The sequence below is a fragment of the Hyaena hyaena genome, unplaced genomic scaffold (assembly GCF_003009895.1).
Source record: "Hyaena hyaena isolate Hyena2069 unplaced genomic scaffold, ASM300989v1 scaffold_13, whole genome shotgun sequence".
Taxonomy (NCBI): Eukaryota; Metazoa; Chordata; class Mammalia; order Carnivora; family Hyaenidae; genus Hyaena; species Hyaena hyaena.
Window position 1 is genome coordinate 1,477,489 of NW_024080645.1, and position 22,346 is coordinate 1,499,834.

At 41.4% G+C, this 22,346-nt stretch overlaps 1 protein-coding gene across 2 annotated transcripts in view; it reads left to right on the forward strand.

The window, feature by feature from the left end:
• The first annotated feature begins 3,628 nt into the window (after positions 1-3,628).
• FANCI (FA complementation group I) overlaps positions 3,629-22,346 on the forward strand; it is an 82,903-nt gene continuing 64,185 nt past the window's right edge. Inside the window, exons 1-3 of one of the 2 annotated variants that reach the window (XM_039217206.1) lie at positions 3,629-3,675; positions 7,135-7,236; positions 18,238-18,310. In XM_039217206.1, coding sequence (XP_039073137.1) covers positions 7,153-7,236; positions 18,238-18,310 — 157 coding nt within the window. In that variant the 5' untranslated portion in view covers positions 3,629-3,675; positions 7,135-7,152. Of the gene's footprint in view, positions 3,676-4,906; positions 4,926-7,134; positions 7,237-18,237; positions 18,311-22,346 lie in introns of those variants that run through there. The other variant, XM_039217197.1, reaches the window with a different exon arrangement.

The window sequence follows — 22,346 nt, forward strand, 5'->3', positions numbered from 1 at the left end:
CAGGGCTCAAACCCACGAACCGTGAGATCATGGCCTGAGCCAAAGTCAGACACTTAGCCGACTGAGCCACCCAGGCGCCCCTCCAGAACTTTTTAAAGTTTATTATTTTGAGAGAGAGAGAGCGCATGCAGCCAGAGCAGGGGAAAGACAGAATCTTAAACAGGCTCTACACCTGCCCAACTTGGGGCTTAATCCACAACCTTGAGATCATGACCTGAGCTGAAAATCCAGAGTCAAAAGCTTAACCAGCTGAGCCACCCAGGCACTCCTGGAGCTTTCTCATCTTGCAAAACTGAAACTCTGTATCTATTAAACAATAATTCCTTATTTGCGCCCCCTCTCCCCAGCCCCTGGTAAGCATTACTCTACTTTCCATTTCTATGAATTTCACTCCTTTTGAGTATGATCCCACACAGTATTTGTCTTTTCATGACTGGCTGATTTAACTTAGCACAATGTCCTTAGAATCTCTCCACGTTTCGTAGCCAGTGACAGCGTTTCCTCCCTTTTTAAGGCAGATTATTCCGTTGTATGGATATACCACATTCTGTTTACATATTCTCTGACCATGAAGATATTATTGTTTCTACCTTTTGACTTTGTCAACAGACTATGGGTGTACAAATATCTGCTTTTTGAGGCCCTGTTTCAATTCTTCTATCTATATACCCAAGTGTGGGATTGCTGGAGGGCACTAACACTATGAAGTGTTTCTAAGTGCCGGACTTTTTAATCCATGCTACCTTGATTTTTCTCTCAAGCAACGTTGCCCTTAAACCCAGACAACTGAAGCTCTTGGGCTGGGTGGGTGCCTTATTAACCACTTTCCTAGATGATGAGGAGCTCAAGAAACCTACACGGGACGCCTGGGTGGCTCAGTCAGTTAAGCATTGGACTCTTGATCTCAGCTTAGGTCTTGATCTCAGGGTTGTGAGTTCAAGCCCCGCGCTGGGTTCCACCCTGGGCAAAAAAAGAAAAAAGAAAAAAAAGAAACCTAGAGGGTGTACCCTAAGAAACCCACATACCTTCCATCAGATCACTCTTGGTAGCTTTTCAAAACTCATCCTTCCCAGTCCACCCTCTCCAGGATAGGGCTAGTGTGCACAGCCATAGGCCCAGACGGTAGCCCAGACGGGAGCTCTAGGGAAGAGGCAAGGTGTGGCTCTCCAGGCTGTGTGTTTACATGCAAACGTAGGAAGTCCCTCACACTGCAGGACAGGGTATCCTGAATGATAGGAGGCTTCCATGTGTCCTTTTTCTCTGGACTCCTGCAAAAATATCAGCTATAATGTTATTACACAAATGTGAACTGTTAAGAAGATCTGAAGAACATTTAGTTCCATTATTGCCGACTTGTTTTTATTTTATTTATTTATTTAAATTTTTTTTTAATGTTTTATTTATTTTTGAGAGAGAGAGACAGACAGCATGGGCAGGCAAGGGTCAGAGAGAGAGGGAGACACAGAATCTGAAGACAGGCTCTAGGCTCTGAGCTAGCTGCCAGCACAGAGCCCGATGCGGGGCTCAAAGCCACGAACTGTGAGATCATGACCTGAGCCGAAGTTGGACCCTTAACTGACTGAGCCACCCAGGTGCCCCTGCAAATCTGTTTTTAATTGGCTTTATTTTCTAAAGTCAGTTTATCACCAGCTGCCCAGTGTAGGAGTCTAGTTGATTGAAGCAGACAAATAAGATTTGCAGCTTAGTAAGGAAGCCTGCATCAGGATGGAAAACAGGTTATTCATTTGAGTCTGTTCTTTTCCTTTGCATGCGTAACGCCCATTAGAGCTAATGGGACTCTAACTGACTGAGCCACCCAGGCACCCCGGGAAGGAGGGGTTTTATGGGGAGAAGATGAGGTGAAGTCATCTGTTTCCTTGGCAAGCTAAAATGATTCCTTTCAAGAATCTTTCAAATCAGCTGCTTGTTACATGTATTACAGATCAATATTGGACCAGAAATGTAGTAGAAGTAAAAATTGCTTCATAAGAGTCATAAGCAAGGAGCAGGCTTGGACAGCTAAGAGGTATCATTCTCTTCCAACATCCATCTTTCTTCCAGGACTGGCCAAGTAGACCCATCCCACCCCTAGGGACTGGGGGGTCAGGCTCCAGACTGAACGCCCCTGAACTTAGTGTTCCTTCACATGCCACCCCACGGGAACCTCACATTCGGCAAGTCCAAAGCAGAAGGCCTCATCATCACCACTCCCCCAGGCCCCCTCCCCAAACCTTAACCTTTCCCAAAACGGGTCAGTTCCTGGGCAGTAGCAAACCACCCCCACCTGTCACTCAAAGCTGACTATTCCTCAGCTCCTCCCACATCTCCCCCAAGCTGTGCTCGCTCACCTCTCCGGATTTGCTCATCTCTTTCACATGTGGTCCGCTCCACTCCGCCTGTCCCCACTGCAACCGCCTATCTCCAGGACAACTCATAGCCCCTAAGGTGTCCTGCCTCAGTCCTTCTCACCCCCATCATCTCTTTCAAAGTCTCTGCAGCACTCACCTGCCAGAGATATTTTTCTATAACGTGAATACAATCACACCCTACCACTTCAGCTGTTCCCCTAGGACCCCAGATGTGAAAAGGACTTCTAATCCCTGCTTTCCCACCCCTACCCCAGGTCCTAGCCAGGGGCTCCCTCGCTTGTTGCTCGCTTGTTGCTACTGCACCCTATTTTCTTTTAAATGTTTATTTTGAGGGGGGTGCAGAGAGGGAGGGAAAGCGAGAATCCCAGGCAGGCTCCCCGCTATCAGCACAGAGCCCAAATGGTCTCAGGAACTGTGAACCATGGCCTGAGCCGAAATCAAGACTCGGACACATAACTGACTGAGCCACCCAGGTGCCGCAGCTACTTTTAAGACTCTGGACCCTCCCCTCCATTGCTCTTCGTTCTACTGTTGGTTATTTTATTATTTTTTTAGTGTTTGTTTTTGAGAGAGACAGAACGTGAACGGGGGAGTGGTGGAGAGAGAGAGGGAGACACAGAATCTGAAACAGGCTCCAGACTTTGAGCTGTCAGCACAGAGCCCGACGCGGGGACTCGAACTCAGGAACGGGCAGATCATGACCGAGGCAGAAATCGGAAGCTTAACCAACCGAGCCACGCAGGCGCCCCACTACTGATGGTTATTTATTTAACAAATATTTACTGAACATCTACTGCTTTGCCAGGCTATGCCCTAAATGCTGAGGTTTCGGAGCGGGAAGAACAAAAAGCCTCCTGGGCACGTGGTGTTTACAAATTAGGGATTACAGGCAGCTCCCCAGCACAAGGAGGGGGACACCTTCTTCTGCCTTCCGCCTTCCAAGCGCTTCCCCACAGACGACCTGTGGGGGCCATCCCCCGATTCGGCCCCTAACTTACTGATTCTTTCCCTAACAGTCCACGGGAAGGGCTTAACGAGTCTAGACAACCCTCCCGCTACATTCGGGCCACACTGCGCATGCTCTCTGCGGTCCTAAATGCGAGTTTGCGAGCTACGCCCACCCCAGGCCGGGAGTGGGACCTTCCGAGGGCTCTAGACCCCTTCTGCCTTAATGGTACATCCCACGCGCGTGCGCACGGGCAGCGGAACTAAAACTGGGGCGGGGCCTGCGGTGTCTCGTGACGGAAGTGCGGCCGCGTCCCGCTGCGCGGGCTTTTTGGACGTTTGCTGCCGCGGAGAAGCCGAGGTAACGGTGGCGCAGGGGCTCGCTGCGCGGCCGGCGGGACCCAGCGCGGCGGGCAGGGAGCGGGTGTGTGAGGACAGGAGGGCTGCCGTTCCGAGCTGGCGTTCTGGGGTCTTCTGGGGGCTGTTTGCCGCCGCGTCCCTCCGTTCCCGCGGCTCCCTCCTCCCGGACGTGCTACTCTCCGCGCTCCTGTTCGATCTTTCTGTCTCCTGTCAGGCAGGGTTCAGCTCCTGCCCGAGGAACGTAACCCTCCCCCCCTCCCCCCCATTCCGCCTCTGTAGCTCGGTCACGGCCGCATCGCCAGCTGCCTCGCTGCAGAGTTTCTGTTTGTGTTTACGTGTTGCTCTCGGCGAAGCCCCGGCGCGAAACCTCCTTCCCGGAGCCGAGCCAAGCTCGGCGCCTCTGGGCGGAGGATGTGCTGTGCGCCCCGAAGCGCCGCCGGGCAGTTTTTCTCATCTCTGGTTTAAGGTCGAGTTTAGCAGGGGCGCCTGGGTAGCTTAGTCGGTTAAGCGTCCGACTTTCGCTTAGGCCATGATCTCGCGGTTCGTGGGTTCGAGCCCCGCGTCGGGCTCTGTGCTGACTGCCAGCTTGGAGCCTGGAGCCTGTTTCAGTCTATGACTCCCTCTCTCTCTGACCCTCCCCTGCTCACGCTGTCTCTCTCTCTCTCTCTCTCTTTCTCCTAGAAATAAATAAAACATTAAAAAAAATACTTAAGGTCGAATTTAGCAAATGCACCTCCTGGGATAGGTTGGTTTCAGCATATTCCGCTTCTGGCTGCATGTCTCTTTTGGTCTTATGCCCTTTCTGCATTTTCTCCGCCCCCGCCCCCCGGTGGGGGAGGTAATAATTAGCAGGAGATCCTGGGGTCCGGAGCTGGACAGACCTGGTTTTATTTCTGCCTCGTCCACTGCTGGCCTTCTAACCATGGAGCAATTGTTTAACCTCTCCTAATCCCCAAAGATGTTCATACTAAATTGGGGCTAATGACGCCTACTTGATATCGTTGGTACGAGGATTAAATCAGTGAACGGAAAGGGGCGGACCCAGGGTCTTGCGCTTCGTTGTAGGGAGTTCAGGAATTTGTTCAGCAACCGTTGTTGGGCGCCTAATTGTGAGGTAGATACCTTGCTTAAGTACTGGAGGTTCAGTGGTAAAGCCAGACCTGGCCCCCTGGCCTCTTGGAGTTTATAGTCAAGGGGAGGTATGGTCCTTAATCTAGTAGTTGGAAACTTAATGTTAAAGGCGTGGTGATGGTAAGAGAAATTGCTGTTGCCTTGAAAGGATGTTAATAGGGAAGTGTTGAACGTATAGACGGAGCTTCGGGGGAAGTGTAGATGGGGCTGAGCTCTGAAGGATTTGTAGGAATTGAAAGATTGGACGGCAGGGCGTGATAGGAAGGTTATGTGTATGGGTTCCAGACAGAAAATCAGCTGGAAGGTGAACTTGGGGTTTGAAGGACTGACAGCAATTCAGCGTGGGTGAATTAATTAATTAATACAGTGATTAAGGGTAGAGGTAGGTGTGGGCCAGACCCTGCAGGACTTTTCTTTTTATATCCCGACTTCAGGAAATTGCACTGATAGGAGATCAGGTGTTTAAAGAGTCTTAAGGTGAGGGTGGAGATGGAGTTTAAGCTGCATGAACAAAAAGAAATTACTTTAATTGCTGTGTGAGGGACAAGTGAGGAAGCTTTTGTCGTCGTTCAGGTGAGAGAGGATGGGGCTTTGGAGTGACGCGGCAGGAGTGGATCTCAGAAGTACGCAGATTTGAGAGCTGATTTGGGGTTCCCATTGATAGGACTTGGTAGCGGGCATGGAGGATGAAGGTGAAATTGTTAAGAACGTTGTCCAGGCTTCTGGTTTCAGTAGCTCAGTGGATGGTGGTGCAATTTATGGGGATTGGAAACATAAAAGGAAATACAGGAGGGGGAGCAGGTGGGCTTTCCACCAGTCTGCACCCCCCCCCCATAATTTAGCTGCTCACTAAATCCTACTCCCCAAGGTACCTCCATTTCATCTTTTTCCTCTTCGCTTCCCAGAGTCACCACCCTAACATAGGCCTTTGTCTCTATCACTGAAGTAGCCCTCAATAACTTGCTAGTGTCTGCTCCTTATCCTTACTCTCTTCCTGCTTTATTTTTTTAATGTTTATTATTTTTTAAATGTATTGTCAAATTGGCTAACATACAGTGTATTTTAACATACAGTGTGTCTTGTTTTGGGGGTAGATTCCTGTGGTTCATCGCTTACATACAATACCCAGTGATCATCCCAACAAGTGTGCTCCTCAGTGCCCATCTCCCCCATCCACCTTCAGTTTGTTCTCTATTTAAGAGTCTCTTATTTATTTTTGAGCGTGTGCATGCACACATGTGGAGGGAGAGAGACAGACAGACAGACACAGAATCTGAAGCAGACTCCAGGCTCTGACCTGTCCGCACAGAGCTGGACGCAGGGTTGAATCCGTGAACTGTGAGATCATAACCTGAGCCGAAGTCGGACGCATAAACGACTGAGTCACTGAGGCGCCCCTCCCTCTCTCCCTACTTTAATCTACATGCTTGATACCAGACTTTTTCCTCAAAAACTTTTTCAGTGAAATAGGCAGAATCTGAATCAGGCAGATTCTCTTTTGCTCCAGAAGTTTTGATTGCTGTCTATTATTTACAGAATAAAATCTAAATCCCTTATCGTGGCATTTAAGGTCTTGCACAGTTTATTCCCAGTCTATTTTTCTAGCCTTCCTACTCACTATATTCCCCTACTTCAACTCTGTACCTCAGCTCAGGCAGTTTACTCATTTTCCCCATGTGAAAATGTCCCTCATTTTCCCCATACTCATTTTCAGGTTCCCATATGAAAGTCTTTCTTCATGTCATTCTGCTTCCCAGTAGTGTATAAAGTATACCACCTGGTTATCTTGACTATCTACGTTTAATCTCTGAGTTTCACATCAAGCTTTCCTCTCCTGGGATGCCTTGACATTTGAGCACACATTTATTTCATTAGCCTTCTTAACTTCTTTTTTGTTTTTACACCATTTAATTGGCACTTTGCCTTTACAGTGTTTTTGATTTATTCATTTGTCAATTATTATATGTTGTAGTATTCTTGTGTGTATATTTATCATAATTTATTATTGATACACTATTAAGTGCTAACTTTGTTGTAAGTAGTGTGCTGGGTAGATGCTAAAAAAGATTAAAATGTGGGCAAAAATTTTGAAATCACTTGATTAGAATACAAGTTTCTAATATAGAAATTCCAGGGAATTGTCCAGATTATTTTGGTTTGGATGAGAATCACCTACTCATACTGGTGAGTAGCCCTTAACCTATTGAGTAGCTGCTGTGTACAGTCTTGGTAATATGTATGAAGTACTCAGTTAATAGGTTGGGAAGGAAAACAGTCAAGCTTATTTACTTCTGGAAGTTTCATCTAACTTTGACACTTTCCCTTACAGTTCCATGATAGAGCAACAATGGACCAGAAAATATTATCTCTAGCAGCAGAAAAAACAGCAGACAAACTGCAGGAATTTCTTCAATCCTTGAAAGACTGTGATGTAAGTATTAAGAAGCATGTTCTGCTAAAAGCAAATGTCAAGCATGATGACAAATTCAAAGAACATGTTTGAAAAATTGTTCTACCACTTTATCTGCCCCCTGCTCTCCATAGGAGACAAGGATTTTTTGATAAATGTTAAGAAATGGGGGAGAGAGGGGCGCCTGGGTGGCTTAGTCGGTTGAGCGTCCGACTTTCGCTTAGGTCACGATCTCGCGGTTCGTGGGTTCGAGCCCCGCGTCGGGCTCTGTGCTGACTGCCAGCTCAGAGCCTGGAGCCTGTTTCAGGGTCTGTATCTCCCTCTCTCTCTGACCCTCCCCTGCTCGCCCTGTCTCTCTCTCTCTCCTAGAAATAAATAAAACATAAAAAAAAGAAAAAAAGAAATGGGGGAGAGAAAGAAAAATAGACAACTGAAGGTCATTTGTATACAACTATGTAGCATTTAAATATTTACGCAATTGTGTACATATATAAAAACAAAGTAGGGTACTTTTAAGGTTCTTAGGACAATCCTACTTGAAGGTAATATCCTGACTATAGTTTTTGATGTGACATATTACCTACTGATGCTTCTTTATTAATATCTTCCCCAAAAAAGATAAATTCATAATCAGTAAAATATTTTGAAGTTCTTTTTTTTAAATTTTTTTTTAACATTTATCCATTTTTGAGAGAGACAGAGTGTGAGTGGGTGAGGGGCAGAGAGAGAGGGAGACACAGAATCTGAAGCAGGCTCCAGGCTCTGAGCTGTCAGCACAGAGCCCAATGCGGGGTTCGAACCCATGAACTGTGAGATCATGACCTGCACCAAAGTCGGACACTTAACCGACTGCGCCACTGAGGTACCCCTTGAAATTCTTATTTGAATCGTCTTACTCTTCTGATATACTTCTTTTTGCATAATACATGTTCTTAGCTTATTCATATTCCTGTATGGAAAGGAATCCCTCCTTAACATTCACTTTAAATATAAGTATATATGTCTAAATGAGTTAAGACTTGGAGTTTTATGTTTTTAAGGGAATATTTTGCATGCCTGGGTTGTGGTACATTGTAATCTCTGTTAACATGTGACACCAATTGGGAATTGATGTAGGGGTGGGGTATTTTTGTTTTTTTAATTACCAGGATTGCTTTTGTAGCAGCTTTTTGAGACAACCCATTGCATGAGTTGCAACTTGAATTATTCTATGGACGTTAAGATTTGGTTAAAACCAGCCTTTAATTCATGTATTGATTTAGAATTTATGTTTAATATGCTTTTAAAAGGAATATGAAGAGGCTTTAATATTAACATAAACGAAAATAAGAACTAGAACAAAATTCATGATATAAATAGATGCTGTGAATTACCTCTCTGATTCTTGCTTATCCCTAGAAAAGATCTCTGTCTCTTGGCTTTTGTAAAGATGAAATGAGCTAATGCATGTAAACCATCTAATAATCACTGAATACTTTTTTTTTTTTTTAATGTTCATTTGTTTTTGACAGAGAGACACAGAATGTAGGTGGGAGTGGGGCAGAGAGAGGGAGACACAGAATCTGGAAGTAGGCTCCAGGCTCCAAGCTCCAAGCTGTCAGCACAGAGCTGTCAGCATAGAGCCTCATGCAGGCCTTGACCCTGACACTGAATAATTGTTAGAGTTTCTTTGCTGACATGGACACACTCTTCTGAACATTTCTCTTTTATTAACATTTCTCTTAAAAGTTTAATACCTAAAATTGAACAAAATTTCTCTTCTTTTCCCATTAATGCAGGATCACCTTTTTGGCTACAATATCATACTGTTGTCTCATTGCTTTTACAAGCAACTAAAAACCGAACTCCTTTTGCAGATGTTGATATTAGGCTGATTTCCTTCATCTCTGAATTTCTGTGGTTAATGTTTAGAACCCACATACAAAATTCTACATTTATATCTTAACTTTCTTTTAAGATTAATTTCATTTTACTCTATCAAGATCTTTTTGTATCTTGATTCTGTTGACCAGTGTATTAGTCATCTTTTTATATCCTCTATAAATTTGTTAAGTATCCAGCAGTATATATATTCAGTTTATTTAATGTCCACAGAAGATATGCTTAGAGTAAAAAATTATAAAATACATAAAGAAGTCCATGACAAGAAGGCTCTTGGGTGGCTCAGTTGGTTAAGTGTCTGACTCTTGGTTTTGGCTCAGGTTGTGATCTCATGATTTCATGAGTTTGAGCCCTGCATCAGGTCTGTGCTGACAGATTGGGAGTCTCTCTCTCCTCCTGCCTCTCTGCCCCTCCACTGCTCATGCTGTCTGTGTGTCTCTCAAAATAAATAAACTTTAAAAAAAAAAAAAAGTCCGGAATAAGAAAGAGTAACATATCCAGCAATGGGAAAATTCACATTAAAGGATTTAGAGCATGTAGGGAAATCTAAAAGGTACTCTAGACTCACAAATATTTGGTGTGCCTGGGTGGCATCCAACTCTTTATTTTAGCTCAGGTCATAATCCCAGAGTCATGGGATTGAGCCCCATGTCACAGGCTCACACTTAGTATAGAGCCTGTTTAAGATTCTTTCTTTCCCCCACTCCTCTACTCACACAGTGTCTCTAAAATAAAAAGAAAATATATTTCATGCAAATATTTAATGTGATTTTCAACATACCCAAATATGTAAATGAAGAAAATAGAATCCATAAAATAAAAGGGATAGATTTGGAAAACAGTCAGAAAATTTCTAGAAACCTTGATAGTTAACAGTGGACTTAACACTGCTAAAGAGGAAATCAGTGAAGTGGATTACAGCCTTGGGGATACATCAACAAAGCAAAAATTATAAAGAGAGAGAGAATATGAATAGTACTTAAAATATGTGGAAAATGCTTTAATAATAAAAGAATATATTTTCAGCGCCCCTGGCTGGCTCAGTTGGGAGGGCCTGACTCTTGATATCAAGGTTGTGAGTTTAAGCCCCACGTTTGGTGTAGAGATTGCTTTTTTTTTTTTTAAATGTTTTTTTTTTATTTATTTCTAGGAGAGAGAGAGAGAGACAGCGTGAGCAGGGGAGGGTCAGAGAGAGAGGGAGCCACAGACTGAAACAGGCTCCAGGCTCTGAGCTGGCAGTCAGCACAGAGCCCGACGCGGGGAACGAACCCACGAACCGCGAGATCATGACCTAAGCGAAAGTCAGACGCTTAACCGACTAAGCCACCCAGGCGCCCCGTGCTTTTTTTTTTTTTTTTTTTTTTTAAGAGAAAGAGGGTGCAAGTGAGTGAGGGTCAGAAAGAGAGAGAAGTGAGGCTTACCTGGGGCTCGTGTTTTACTCAGAGTGGGGCTTGAGTTCACCCGATGTGGAACTCAAACTCATGGACTGTGAGATAATGACCTGAGCCAAAGTAAGAAAGATACTTAACGACTGAGCCACCCAGGAGCCCAAAAAATAAAATATTATTTATTACAATTTTTTTTAAAGTTTATTATTTGGAGAGAGCATGTGAGTAGGGGAGGAACAGAGAGAGAAGGGAGGGAGAGAATCCCAAGCAGGCTCCGCACAACCTGACACGGGATTCAGACTCACAAACTGTGAGATCATGACCTGAGCTAAAATCAAGAGTCAGATGTTTAACTGAATGAGCCCCCCAGGCCTCCCACCCCTCTTCCTGCCCAAAAACAAAACCTTAAAAAAAAAAAAAGAGTATCTTTTTAAACATGTAGATTTGTGTCATATACTAAAGCACAAAGAAGACATTGATAGGTCTCATAAGGTAGAAATATGTAAACCACCCTCTTTGATCACAATCAGTAAAACTGGAAATGAGAAATGAAATAAATAAAAAAGGATTTTCTACCTGCAAATGGATAAAAAGGAATATGACAACAGAAATTATAGGATTTCTAAAAAAATAAAATACTACATATCAGAATCCATGGAATACTTTAAAAAATCACCTAAGTCAATTGAAATAAATGATTTAAATGATCCAAAAGCAGCAAACAAGAGAACAAAGAAGAAACTACTAAAATAAAAGTGGAAACTAAGCAAGTAGATCAAATTAATATATCAAAATCCTAATTCTTTGAAAAATTAGCCAAAACCATTGACCAGTCAAGAAAGCAATGTGGTAAACCCAAATGTACAAAATAAGAAATGAGAAGGGGGAAAGAACTATTAATAAAGAGAATGTCAAAAAATAGTAAGAGACTACTTCATATATATCTATAGAAATAAATTTGGAAATCTAGAGGAAATGGAAAATTAAGAACATACAGTTTAATAAAATTGACCCAATTTGAGATGGAAGCTTAACCAGAACCAATTTTCCTAGAAGAAAAAGAGTTAATCAAGCAATTAATTCACACAAAAACACCAGGCTCTGATAATTTCACAGGAGACTTCTACCAAACTTAGAAATCGGAAGTTAGAGATAAATAGTCTCGATGCTACATAGTTTGACAGCATATATAATACATAAGGAAACGTACATACATAAGAAAAACTTAAGGATGCTTTTATGAAGTATAACATTGAACTCTAAACCTGATAAAGATAGCATAGAGTATTTTCACTTATGAATATTCATGCAAAAATCTTAAATACTAGGGGACAGATTCCAATACCAGATAAAAAAAATACACCATGACCAAGTGGAGTTTATGCCAGGTTATACAAGGTTGGTTCAGTAATAGAAAGTATATTACTGCAAAGACCATGTGATTATCTTCATGAGTTAGAGAAAGGCTTTGACAAAATCCAGCACTCATTCCAAGTAAAAACTCTTGAGAAAATAGGAGTCGGTGGCTTTTTGCTTAACATGATAAAATGTATGTATAGATCCTAAAGTCAGCATCCTTTTTTTCTTAATCTTTTTTCTTTTCAAAATTTTATTTAAATTTCAGTTAGTTGACATACAGTGCAATATTGGTTTCAGGAGTAGAATTCAAGTCAGCATTTTAATGGGGAACCCTAGAGGCATTTATGCTCAGACCAGGAACTAGGCAGTATGCCTACTCTCTCCATCTCTATTTAACATTGTTCTGGTCTGTCAGCCAATGCAGTTAGTCTAGAGAAAACAGTGAAAGGCATAAGAATAGAAAAAAAAATATGTAATAGTACACCTGGAAAATCCTGAAGAATCCATGATCAAACCATATACAACAAGATGTCAGCTAGGTAGCAGAATATAAAATTCTATAAGAATTAATAGCATTTCTTTTTTTCTTTCTTAAGCTTATTTATTTTGAGAGAGAAAATCCCAAGCTGGCTCTGCACTGTCATGTGGACCCCGATGCAGGGCTCAAATCCATGAACCCTGAAATCATGACCTGAGCTGAAGTCGGACACTTAACTGATGGAACCACCCAGACATCCCTCAATCGCATTTCATACACATTAAAAACAAAGTTCATATAGAAAAATAAGAAGAGCTAGGAAAACACTGAAATGGAAGATATCTGAGGAAGGACTAGCTCTACTGGATAGTGAACATAGCAAAAACCCTCTCTAATTAAGAGTGTGGTATTGGTGCATGAGAGAACAGATAATGGAACAAAGTCTCAAAGTAAACCCAACACATATAAATTCTATTACAAGGTGGTATCCCAGATAATTGGGGCAAAGTTCCTATTTAATAAATAGTGTTGGGAGAACTAGTTAGCCATTTAGGAAAAATATACATAAAATTAGATGTATTCTACATACACTGTTCAAGAATAAGCTCTCCATGAATCAGGTCTAAATGTAAAAACCAAACCTAAATATTAGAAGAAAACATGAATTCCTCTTTTTAACTTCAGTGCAGAGAAGGCTTTTTTAGGATTCAAAATCTGGGTACCCTAAAAGGTTGAGAAATTTACCTACGTATATATGTAATTTACACGACCAAAAATACCATACACAGAATCAAAACACAGATGACAAATTGGAAGATGATATTTGCAGCTATCACAGATAAAGGGTTAATATCCCTAATTCATAAGCAACTTATAATAATTGAGGGTGGAAAAAAGTCCAAAAATCCTATTAAAAAAAGCAAAATGAGTAATAGCGGATAATCATAATGACATAAAAATTACCATAAACATAAGAAAGGATGCTCATACGAGAAATGCAAATTCAAGTGAAACCATTATTACCTGTCAGGAAAATTGAACAGCTTGTCTGTACACTCTTGCTGAGACCAGAGGAGCAGTCACTCATACTTTGCTGGTATGAATGCAAACACAGACTGTGATTAGAATCTGATTAGAGGGCTAGATACAAATAAACCCTTAACTTTTTTTTTTTAAGATTTTATCTTTTGGTAATTTCTTTACCCATTGTGGGTCTCGAACTCACAATCCTGAGATCAAGGTTCACATGCTGTATCGACTGAACCAGCCAGCCAGACGCCCCCCCGACCCCAAAGATTTTATTTTTAAGTAATCTCTACACACAGCATGGGGCTCACACAACTCAGAGATCAAAAGTCTCATACTCCATCGACTGAGCCAGCCAGGCTCCCCAATCCTGAAATTTTAAAATAGAAATATTGTAGTGATACGGGCAAGCAATTATGAAAAGATTTTAGATATATTACAGGATCCAGCAAATGAGTAAATGTGTTGATGTTGGGAGTCAGCATTTTACTGTGGTAAAAAGGACATGCAAATCTAGGATATAAGGAAGGCAAGAAAGAACTCTGTGGGGATAGATTAGAAATAGAAGTATTGATAGGAACTTTCGGTTCTGAAGCATGTGTGTATGTGCATATTTACATGCACATGTATATTTGTACCTACTTGCATATACACGTGTATTTTTTTTTAAGCTCTGTTCACTGAGAGAACTAAGAGGCTGCTGAGATTGCACAAGTAGTAACAAGCACACCCATGACCTAAATCTTTGGTTTAATAATCAATAATCATTTCCCACTAAAAGGAACCAGGGCTTTTCAGAGAAATGGCTAATTGCAAGGATGGGCATGATGGGTATAAGATGAGCCTGGAACATCTTGTAAGCCAGAAAGTAAAGAAGTGTCCAGAAAAAGCGATGAGGGCATGTCACAAGGACATAGGAACCAGCTTGAAGGAGGCTTCCATTGCCCAAATCTGGGACTATTAAACATCAGAATAATTATGTCCAATTAGGAATTATAAGCCATTGAAAAATAAATTTGTGAGTCCATGCTGATAATATATAAATGGAGAAAAGGAAGGTCTTGCCTCCGTGCCAGAGTTAGAAAGTCCCCATTTTGCAGCTATCATGATGAAGATTGGAACAGGCAAGAAACATCAGTGGTTTTAGTTTTTATTTTAAGCTACTTTTAGACTTACAGAAAAGTTATAAAAATAATAGAATTTCTGTGTAGCTTCCATAGCACCTGACATAACCTTAGTCAGAATTTTAAGAATCAAGAAATTAGCATTGGTGCAATACTATTAGCAAACCGGTTTATCTACTGATGTCGTTTCTCGCCCCCCAGAATCCTGTTCAGCGTACAACACGCACTTGTTATTGTTCCCTGGTGTTCTGCACTTTGCAACAGTTCCTCGGTCCGTCATTGTTCCTCCTGACCTTGATAACCCTGAAGAGTATTGATCGGTTATTCTGCTGAATGTCCCTCAGTTGGTGCCTGTCTGGTGTGTCCCTGACAGACCAGGTTAGCCTGAGGTCATTCATCTCCGATAAAAGGACCCCAGAAATGGTGCTGTGCCTTTTTCAGTGTATTGTTTCACTGTGCTCATGATGTCTATGTCATTCTGATGATACTGACTTTGATAACCTGGTAATGGTGCCTGTTGCTGAGCTTTTCCGTTATACAAGGGGAAAATTAGATGAGCAGGATGTGTGCATGGTCATTGTCTCTTTACGGACTGCTCACTGGGAGGAAAGTAATTACAAAGCGGGAAAATTCAGCAACGCACTTGACTGAGCGACCAGAATTAATATTACCAATGAGGGAGACATGGACATCACATGCCTCCAGGTGTGATGCTACTGAAGGGTGCAGTATCACCTGTGTTCCAGCCAGGACTGCATAGACTCTGTGGTCATGAGAAAACATCAGACATTGCAAAATGAGGACTATTTTATGAAAGAAAAAAAAAAAAGTCTGTTTTTGGACTGTGCCATGAACTTGGTGGTTCCAGTCTCCCAATTAAAAAAAAATTTAATGTGGGACTTAGTGGGTTAAGCGTCTGACTTTCGCTTAGGTCATGATCTCACGGTTCGTGGGTTCGTGCCCTGTGTCGGGCTCTGTGCTGACTGCCAGCTCGGAGCCTGGAGCCTATTTCAGAGTCTGTGTCTCCCTCTCTCTGACCCTCCCCTGCTCACGCTGTCTCTCTCTCTCTCTCTCCTAGAAATAAATAAAAATATTTTTTAAAAAAATTTAATGTTTTCCAAAACAAGGACATGTAATCTTAGTTGACTTTTGAGTTTTAAAATGCAGTAAAAGCATAAAGTCAAAAAAGACGAAAGTTCATCAAAGTGGAGGGAGGAAGGAGGAGGGCTGAGGACAGAAGGGGTAGAAGAGAACTGTGTTTGAGCACCTGTTATGCATTAGGCCCGTGCAGAGTCCTCTACCCGTCCTCCTAACAGTCCTTGGAGGTAGGGAAATGGACCCACGTAACAGTGAAATAATTTGGCTGAGGTTATGAAGCTAGCGAATGTCATGACTGGGGTTCATCTTCTGATTCTGGATCCAGTTGTCTTTCTGTTGGGTTTTTTTGCCCCCCATGCCACACTGCCCTCTAATGAAACAATGGTTTCAAGATGAGTTGGGGTTTCTCAGCCTTGGCACTACTCACATTTTGGACTGGGTAATTTTTTTTTTTTAATATTTTTATTTATTTCTAGGAGAGAGAGAGCGTGAGCAGGGGAGGGTCAGAGAGGGAGGGAGATACAGACTCTGAAATAGGCTCCAGGCTCTGAGCTGGCAGTCAGCACAGAGGCCGACGTGGGGCCCAAACCCACGAACCGCGAGATCATGACCTAAGCGAAAGTCGGACGCTTAACCGACTAAGCCACCCAGGCGCCCCTGGACTGGGTAATTCTTTGATGAGTGGTGCTGTCCTGTGCCTTGTAGGGTGTTTAACAGCATCCCTGGTCTTAATCCATTAGATGATTGTAGCACCCTTCCAGTTATGACAACTAAAAAGATCTCCAGACATTGCCTGGTGTACTCTGGGTTCGGAGCGAGGGACAGAATCAGCCCTGGTTGAGAACTACCCTACCCCCCTCTGAGAGTTAAGGGACGAGTTGTTGGGAGGTTCCAGGCAGAGCAGTCAGGTTACTTCCTTATGTATTTAAGAAGGGAGAGATGGATTGGAATCAGGAAGATCAGGCACATGTAGTTGTGGAAGAGAACAAATTCACTGTTAGATTAGTCTGCCTCTGTAACACTTGTTTCTCTGGATATGGTCAGCCTCACTTTCTCAGTCTTGGCTGGCTGCCGCTTCTCTTCTTAATCCCTGAATGTTGGTGTTTCTCTTCTCTCTACATCTCTCCCTCAATGATCTCTGATGTTTCCGTTGAGCTCTTCACTGAGCTCCATTTTGACATATCCAGTTGGCTACTTGGCGTTTCCACTTGGATATCTTAAAAGTAGGAGTTCTGAGTCCCACGTAAGCTTTGCTAAATCAAACTGAAGCTCAGCGATTTGTTTTAACAAGCCCTCTGGGTGATTCCGATGCTCCCCTGATCCCACATTTTCACCATGTCAATGGCTGGTGCCACATCTACACATTTAGTTGCTTCAGCCAGAAGTGTAAAAGTTCTCCTTGATTTCTTTTCCTTCATCATCACCCCTTTTTCACTTCTAAACTGTGAGGAAGTCTGTCTCTTAGTCTATTCAGGCTGCTGTAACACAGTACGACAGACAGGGTGGCTTAGACACAAGGAACAGTTGTTTCTCATAGTTCTGGAGGCTGGAAGTCTGAGGTGAGAATGCCAGTAAAAGGTCCTCTCCTGGGTTTCAGACTTCACGTTGTATCCTCACGTGGTGGAAGGGCTCGGAGGCTCTGTGGGGTCTCTTGTCAGAGGACAGGTACCATTCATGAGAGTTCGACCTTTATCACCTAATTACCTCCCAAAGGTCCCACCTCCAAATACTGTCACATCGTGCATTAGGAGTCCAACATGTGGATTTTGTGGAGACATAAACATTCAGACCACAGTAAATCCTTTTGATTCAAGCTCTCAAATGTATCTTCTGTCTACTTTTCTTCATCTCCTTTATTAGTTTGCTAGGGCTGCCATTACAAAGTACTACAAATTGAGTTGCTTAAACAATAAAAATTTATTTTCATAGTTTTGGAGACTCAAAGTCCAAGGTTAAGGTGCTTCGCAGCGTTGGTTTCTTTGAGGCTGTGAGAATCTCACCTAGTTTCTGGCAGTTTGGCATTTCTTAGCTTGCATCACCCTGATCTCTGCTTCCATTTTCATGTGGCACACTCACTGTGTATGTGTCTCTGTGTCCAAGATCCCCTTTCTTAGGAGGATGTTTGTTGTGTTAATGCCAATCTTAATGATGGCAACTCATTACATTTACAACAGCCCGGTTTTCAAGTAAGGTCACATTCTGAGGTCCTAGGGCTTGGAACTCCAGTGTGAATTTGGGGAGGGACACTGTTCAACCGGTTACATCTCCCCTGCTGTTTGGTCTAGGCCACTGTCATCTCTCACTTGAACCCTGGAGCAGTCTTCTAATGTATCATTTTACTCATACCCCCCCCCCCCCACCATTCTCTACATAAGGAGCAAGACTGATTTTTTGAAAAAAATGTATCATCACTTTCCTCTTTCCTCATTAGTAGCTTCTCATATACTTAAACAATTGTAGAATGAATATATGAATAAATTTCAGCCTTGGTAGCGGTGCATCATGTTAAGATCTACTCTGCTCTGTCGTAATAAATGTTGTTTTTGACACCAGAGGTCTCTGAAGGATATGAACCTGACAGATGAATGTGTTTCATATTGGGAATTTAAGTCATTGGGTAGAAAAATTGTTGCCAGAGATCTGTAGCTTTTTCTTTTTTGGATTTCAGGTAGCTAATCTCCTTCAGAATCAGGCAGTGAAAGGAAAATCTCCTGGAGCTCTCCTGCGAGCCATCTTCAAAGGTAATAAAAATGAATACTCTTCTCCCTCCCTGTATACATTGATAAATTTGTTTACTTGTGGCACACATTGATGCTTTTCTTACTGTTTGAAGCACCGCTGAGACTTTGCTCTGGGAATTTTACAAAAACAACTAAAGCTGCAGTTTTTTGGGGCACCTGGGTGGCTCATTTGGTGTCCAACTTTTGATCTTGGCTCAGGTCATGATCCCACAGTTAGTGGGATCAAGCCCCACGATGGGCTCTGCTGACAGCACAGAGCCTGCCTGGGATTCTCTCTCCTCCTCTCTCTGCCCCTCCCCCACTCATGAGAATGGACATCCTTATATTGTTCCTGATCTCGGGTAAATCTTTCAACTTTTTTATCATTGAGTATGAAGTTAATCGTGGGTTTTCCATAGATCCCCTTTATCAGGTTAAGGAAGCGTATCCATCTTTTCCTAGTTTGTTGAGTTTTTATCATGAAAGGGTATTGGATTTTTCAGATGCTTTTTTGTCTGTTGAGATGATATATGTGATTTTTATTCTACCTGTTCTATTTATATGGTATCTTACATTGATTATTATACATTGACCCAATCTTGTATTCTTGGTAATTCCTCCTTGGTCATAGCGTATAATGCTTTTTATATGTTGCTGGATTCAGTTTGTTAGTATTTGGTTGAGCGTGTTTGTGTTTGTAGTCATGGGGATATTGATTTGTTGTTGTTTTTTTAATGATGTCTTTGGTTTTGGAATTCTGGCTTTATAGAAAGAGTTAGGAGATGTTCCCTCTTCTTCTGATTTTTGGAAGAATTTCCAAAATAATTGGAGTTAATTCTTCTTTAAACATTTGGTAAATTAATCAGTGAAGCCATCCAGTTCTGGGCTTTTCTTTGTGGAAAGTGCTTTGGCTGCTAATTCAATCTCTTATTATAGGACTGTTGAGATTTTTTATATTTTTTGAATTAATTTTGCTGGTTTGTGTCTTTCTAGCAATTTATCCATTTCATCTAAGTTCTCTAATTTTAATGGTGTATATTTCTTTATAGTATTTCCTTATAATCCTTGTTACTGTAAGATCAGTAGTAACACTCCTTTTTCATTCCTGATTAAATAATTTGAATCTTCTCCTTTCTCTATTTTTCTGTAGCTTATTTTATTTAGGTCTGATTTTAGTCTTATATTCTTTTTACTTGCTTTGGGTTTAGTTTGCTCTTTTTATAGTTTCTAATGGTGGAAGATTAGGTTACTAATTTGAGATCTTTTGTGTTGCTCTTTTTTAATAAAGGCGTTTACAACTATAGATTTTCCTCTAAGCACTGCTTGAACTGTTTTCCATAACTTTTGGAATGCTGTGGGTTTTTTTTTCATTCATCTCAAGGTATTTTTAACTTCTTGTGCTTTTTTCATTGACACATTGGTATATATGATTGTGTTAATTTTCATATATTTGTGAATTTCTTGGGTTTCCTTCTCTTGATTTCTAATTTCATTCCATTGTCCTCACAGATCATAAATGGTATGATTACAGTCCTTTTAAATTACTCAGAGTTTTTTATGCTCTGGTACGTTGTTTATCCTGGAGAATGTTCTACGTGCACTTGAGAAAAATGTGTCTTCTGTTGTTGGATGTCGTGTTCTGTAGATGTCTGTTAGATTTAGTATGTTGTTTATGTCTATATCCTTGATGATCTCCTAATTGTTCTATCCACTATTGAAAATAGAGTATTGAAGTTTCATTTATTATTGTTGAGTTGTCCATTTCTCCATTTCTTTTGTTTTTTGCATTGTGTGTTTTGGAGTTCCTTTGTTAGATGCTTATATATTTATAATTATATATATTTTGATGGTGGATTGACTCTTTTATCATTATAAAATGTACTTCTTTGTCTCCAGTAATAGCTTTCCTCTTAAAGTTTTCTCTTTTTTTTTTAAGTTTATTTATTTTGAGAGAGAGTTTGAGTAGGGGAGGGGCAGAGAGAGGGAAAGAATCAGTCCATCAATGAATCTTTCAGCAGAGCTGGACTGGGGCTTCATCTCACAAACCATGAGATCATGACCTAAGACCAAATCAAGAGTTAGACAACTCATTCATTAACCAACTGAGCCACCCAGGTGCCCCTTAAAGTCTTTTTTTTCTTTTTCTTTTTTCAAGTTTTTTTTTTTTTTTTTTTTTTGAGAGAGAGAGAGTGCATGCTCATGTGTGGGAGAGGCAAAGAGAGAGAGGAAGAGAGTGAGTCCCAAGCAGGCTCTGTGCCATCAGCACAGAACTGGATGCAGGCTTAATTCCTGAGGTTCTTGAGATCATGACTTGAGCCAAAATCAGGACTTGGGTGTTTAACTGACTGAGCCATCCAGGTGCCCCAAGCATTTTTTTCTAATATTTGTATGGCCATTCCAAGTTTTTGGTTACTATTTGCATGATATATCTTTTTTTGAGACATTTATTTATTTTTAAGATATTTATTTTGAGAGAGAGCAAGAGAGTGTGAGTGGGGGAGGGGCAGAGAGAGAGAGGGAAAGAGAGAATCAGTCTGTTAGAGAATCTGTTAGTGCAGAGCCAGACACGGAGCTTGATCTCACAAACTGTGAGATCATGACCAGAGCCGAAATCAGGATCAGCTGATTCTTCAACTGAGCCACCCAGGTGCCCCTTTAAGTCTTTTTTTTTTTTTTCCTTTTTTTTCTAATATTTGTATAGCCAATCCGAGTTTTTGGTTACTATTTGCATAGTATATCTTTTTCCATCCATGCTTTAACTTTCAAACTATGTGTCTTTTGAGTCTAAATTGTGTTTCTGGTTGACAGTATATAAATGAATTTTTAAAAATTTATTCTGCCAATCTTTGCCTTTTGATTGGAATGTCTGATCCTTTTTCGGTAGCTATTGGTAAGGTGGGGTTTACATTTGCTATTTTCTATTTGTTTTCTTTATGTCCTGTGTCTTTTTTTACTTTATGTGTCCTATGTTAAATAGATATTTTTTAGTGTACCATTTTAATACCTTTGTTATCTTTTTTATTATATTTTTGAGTTACATTCTTAGTGGTTGCCCTGAGGATTATAACTAATGTCTTAATTTATAACAGTCTAGTTCAGGGCTGGTTAATATCAGCTTAGTTTTAATAGTTTGCAACACTTTGCTCTCTATATAGTTTCTTTCTTCTCCTTCCTATGTGCTATTACGTCATACAAATTCATCTTTACACATATATGTCCATCAACACAGATTTTTTTGTTTGTTTAAAAAAATTTTTTTTTTACATTTATTCATTTTTGAGAGACAGAGCATGAGCAGGAAGGGACAGAGAGAGAGGGAGAGAAAGAATCTGAAGCAGGCTCCAGGCTCTGAGCTGTCAGCACAGAGCTTGATGCAAAGCTCGAACCCAGAACCCTGAGATCATGACCTGAGCTGAAGTTAAACGCTTAACCGACTGAGCTACCAGGCACCCCTGTTTGTTTTTAGAGAGAGCAAGCATGAGCAGGGGAGAGAGGCAGAGGGAGAGAGGGGGGGAAACTCAGACTCCGCCCATGCTCAGCATGCAGCCTGATGTGGGGTTTAATCCCATGACCCTGGGATCATGACCTGAGCCAAAATCAAGAGTTGGACATTCAACCGATTGATCCACTATGGCGCCCCAGTCAACACTGATTTATAATTATTGTTTTAAATAAGTTTTATAAAGAAGAGAAAAAGTAATTATAAATAAAAAATACATTTTTACTACTTTTGTATTTTCTTATGTAGTTATCTTTACTGGTGCTATTTCATGTGGATTCAAGTTACTGTCTAGTGTCCTTCATTTCATCCTAAAAGATTTCTTTAGCATTGGGCAAGTCTTCTGGCAGCAGATTCTTTCTTTTTTTAATCTGGGAATGTCTTAATTTCTCCCTCATTTTTGAAGGATGGTTTTTCTGGTTGTACAATTGTTGGACGGTCCTTTCAGCAGTTTGTGTTATCCCATTTCTTTTTGTTTGTTTGTTTGTTTTAATTATTTTTAATGCTTATTTATCTTTTTGAGAGAGAGTGACAGAGCGCGAGTAGGGGAGGGCAGAC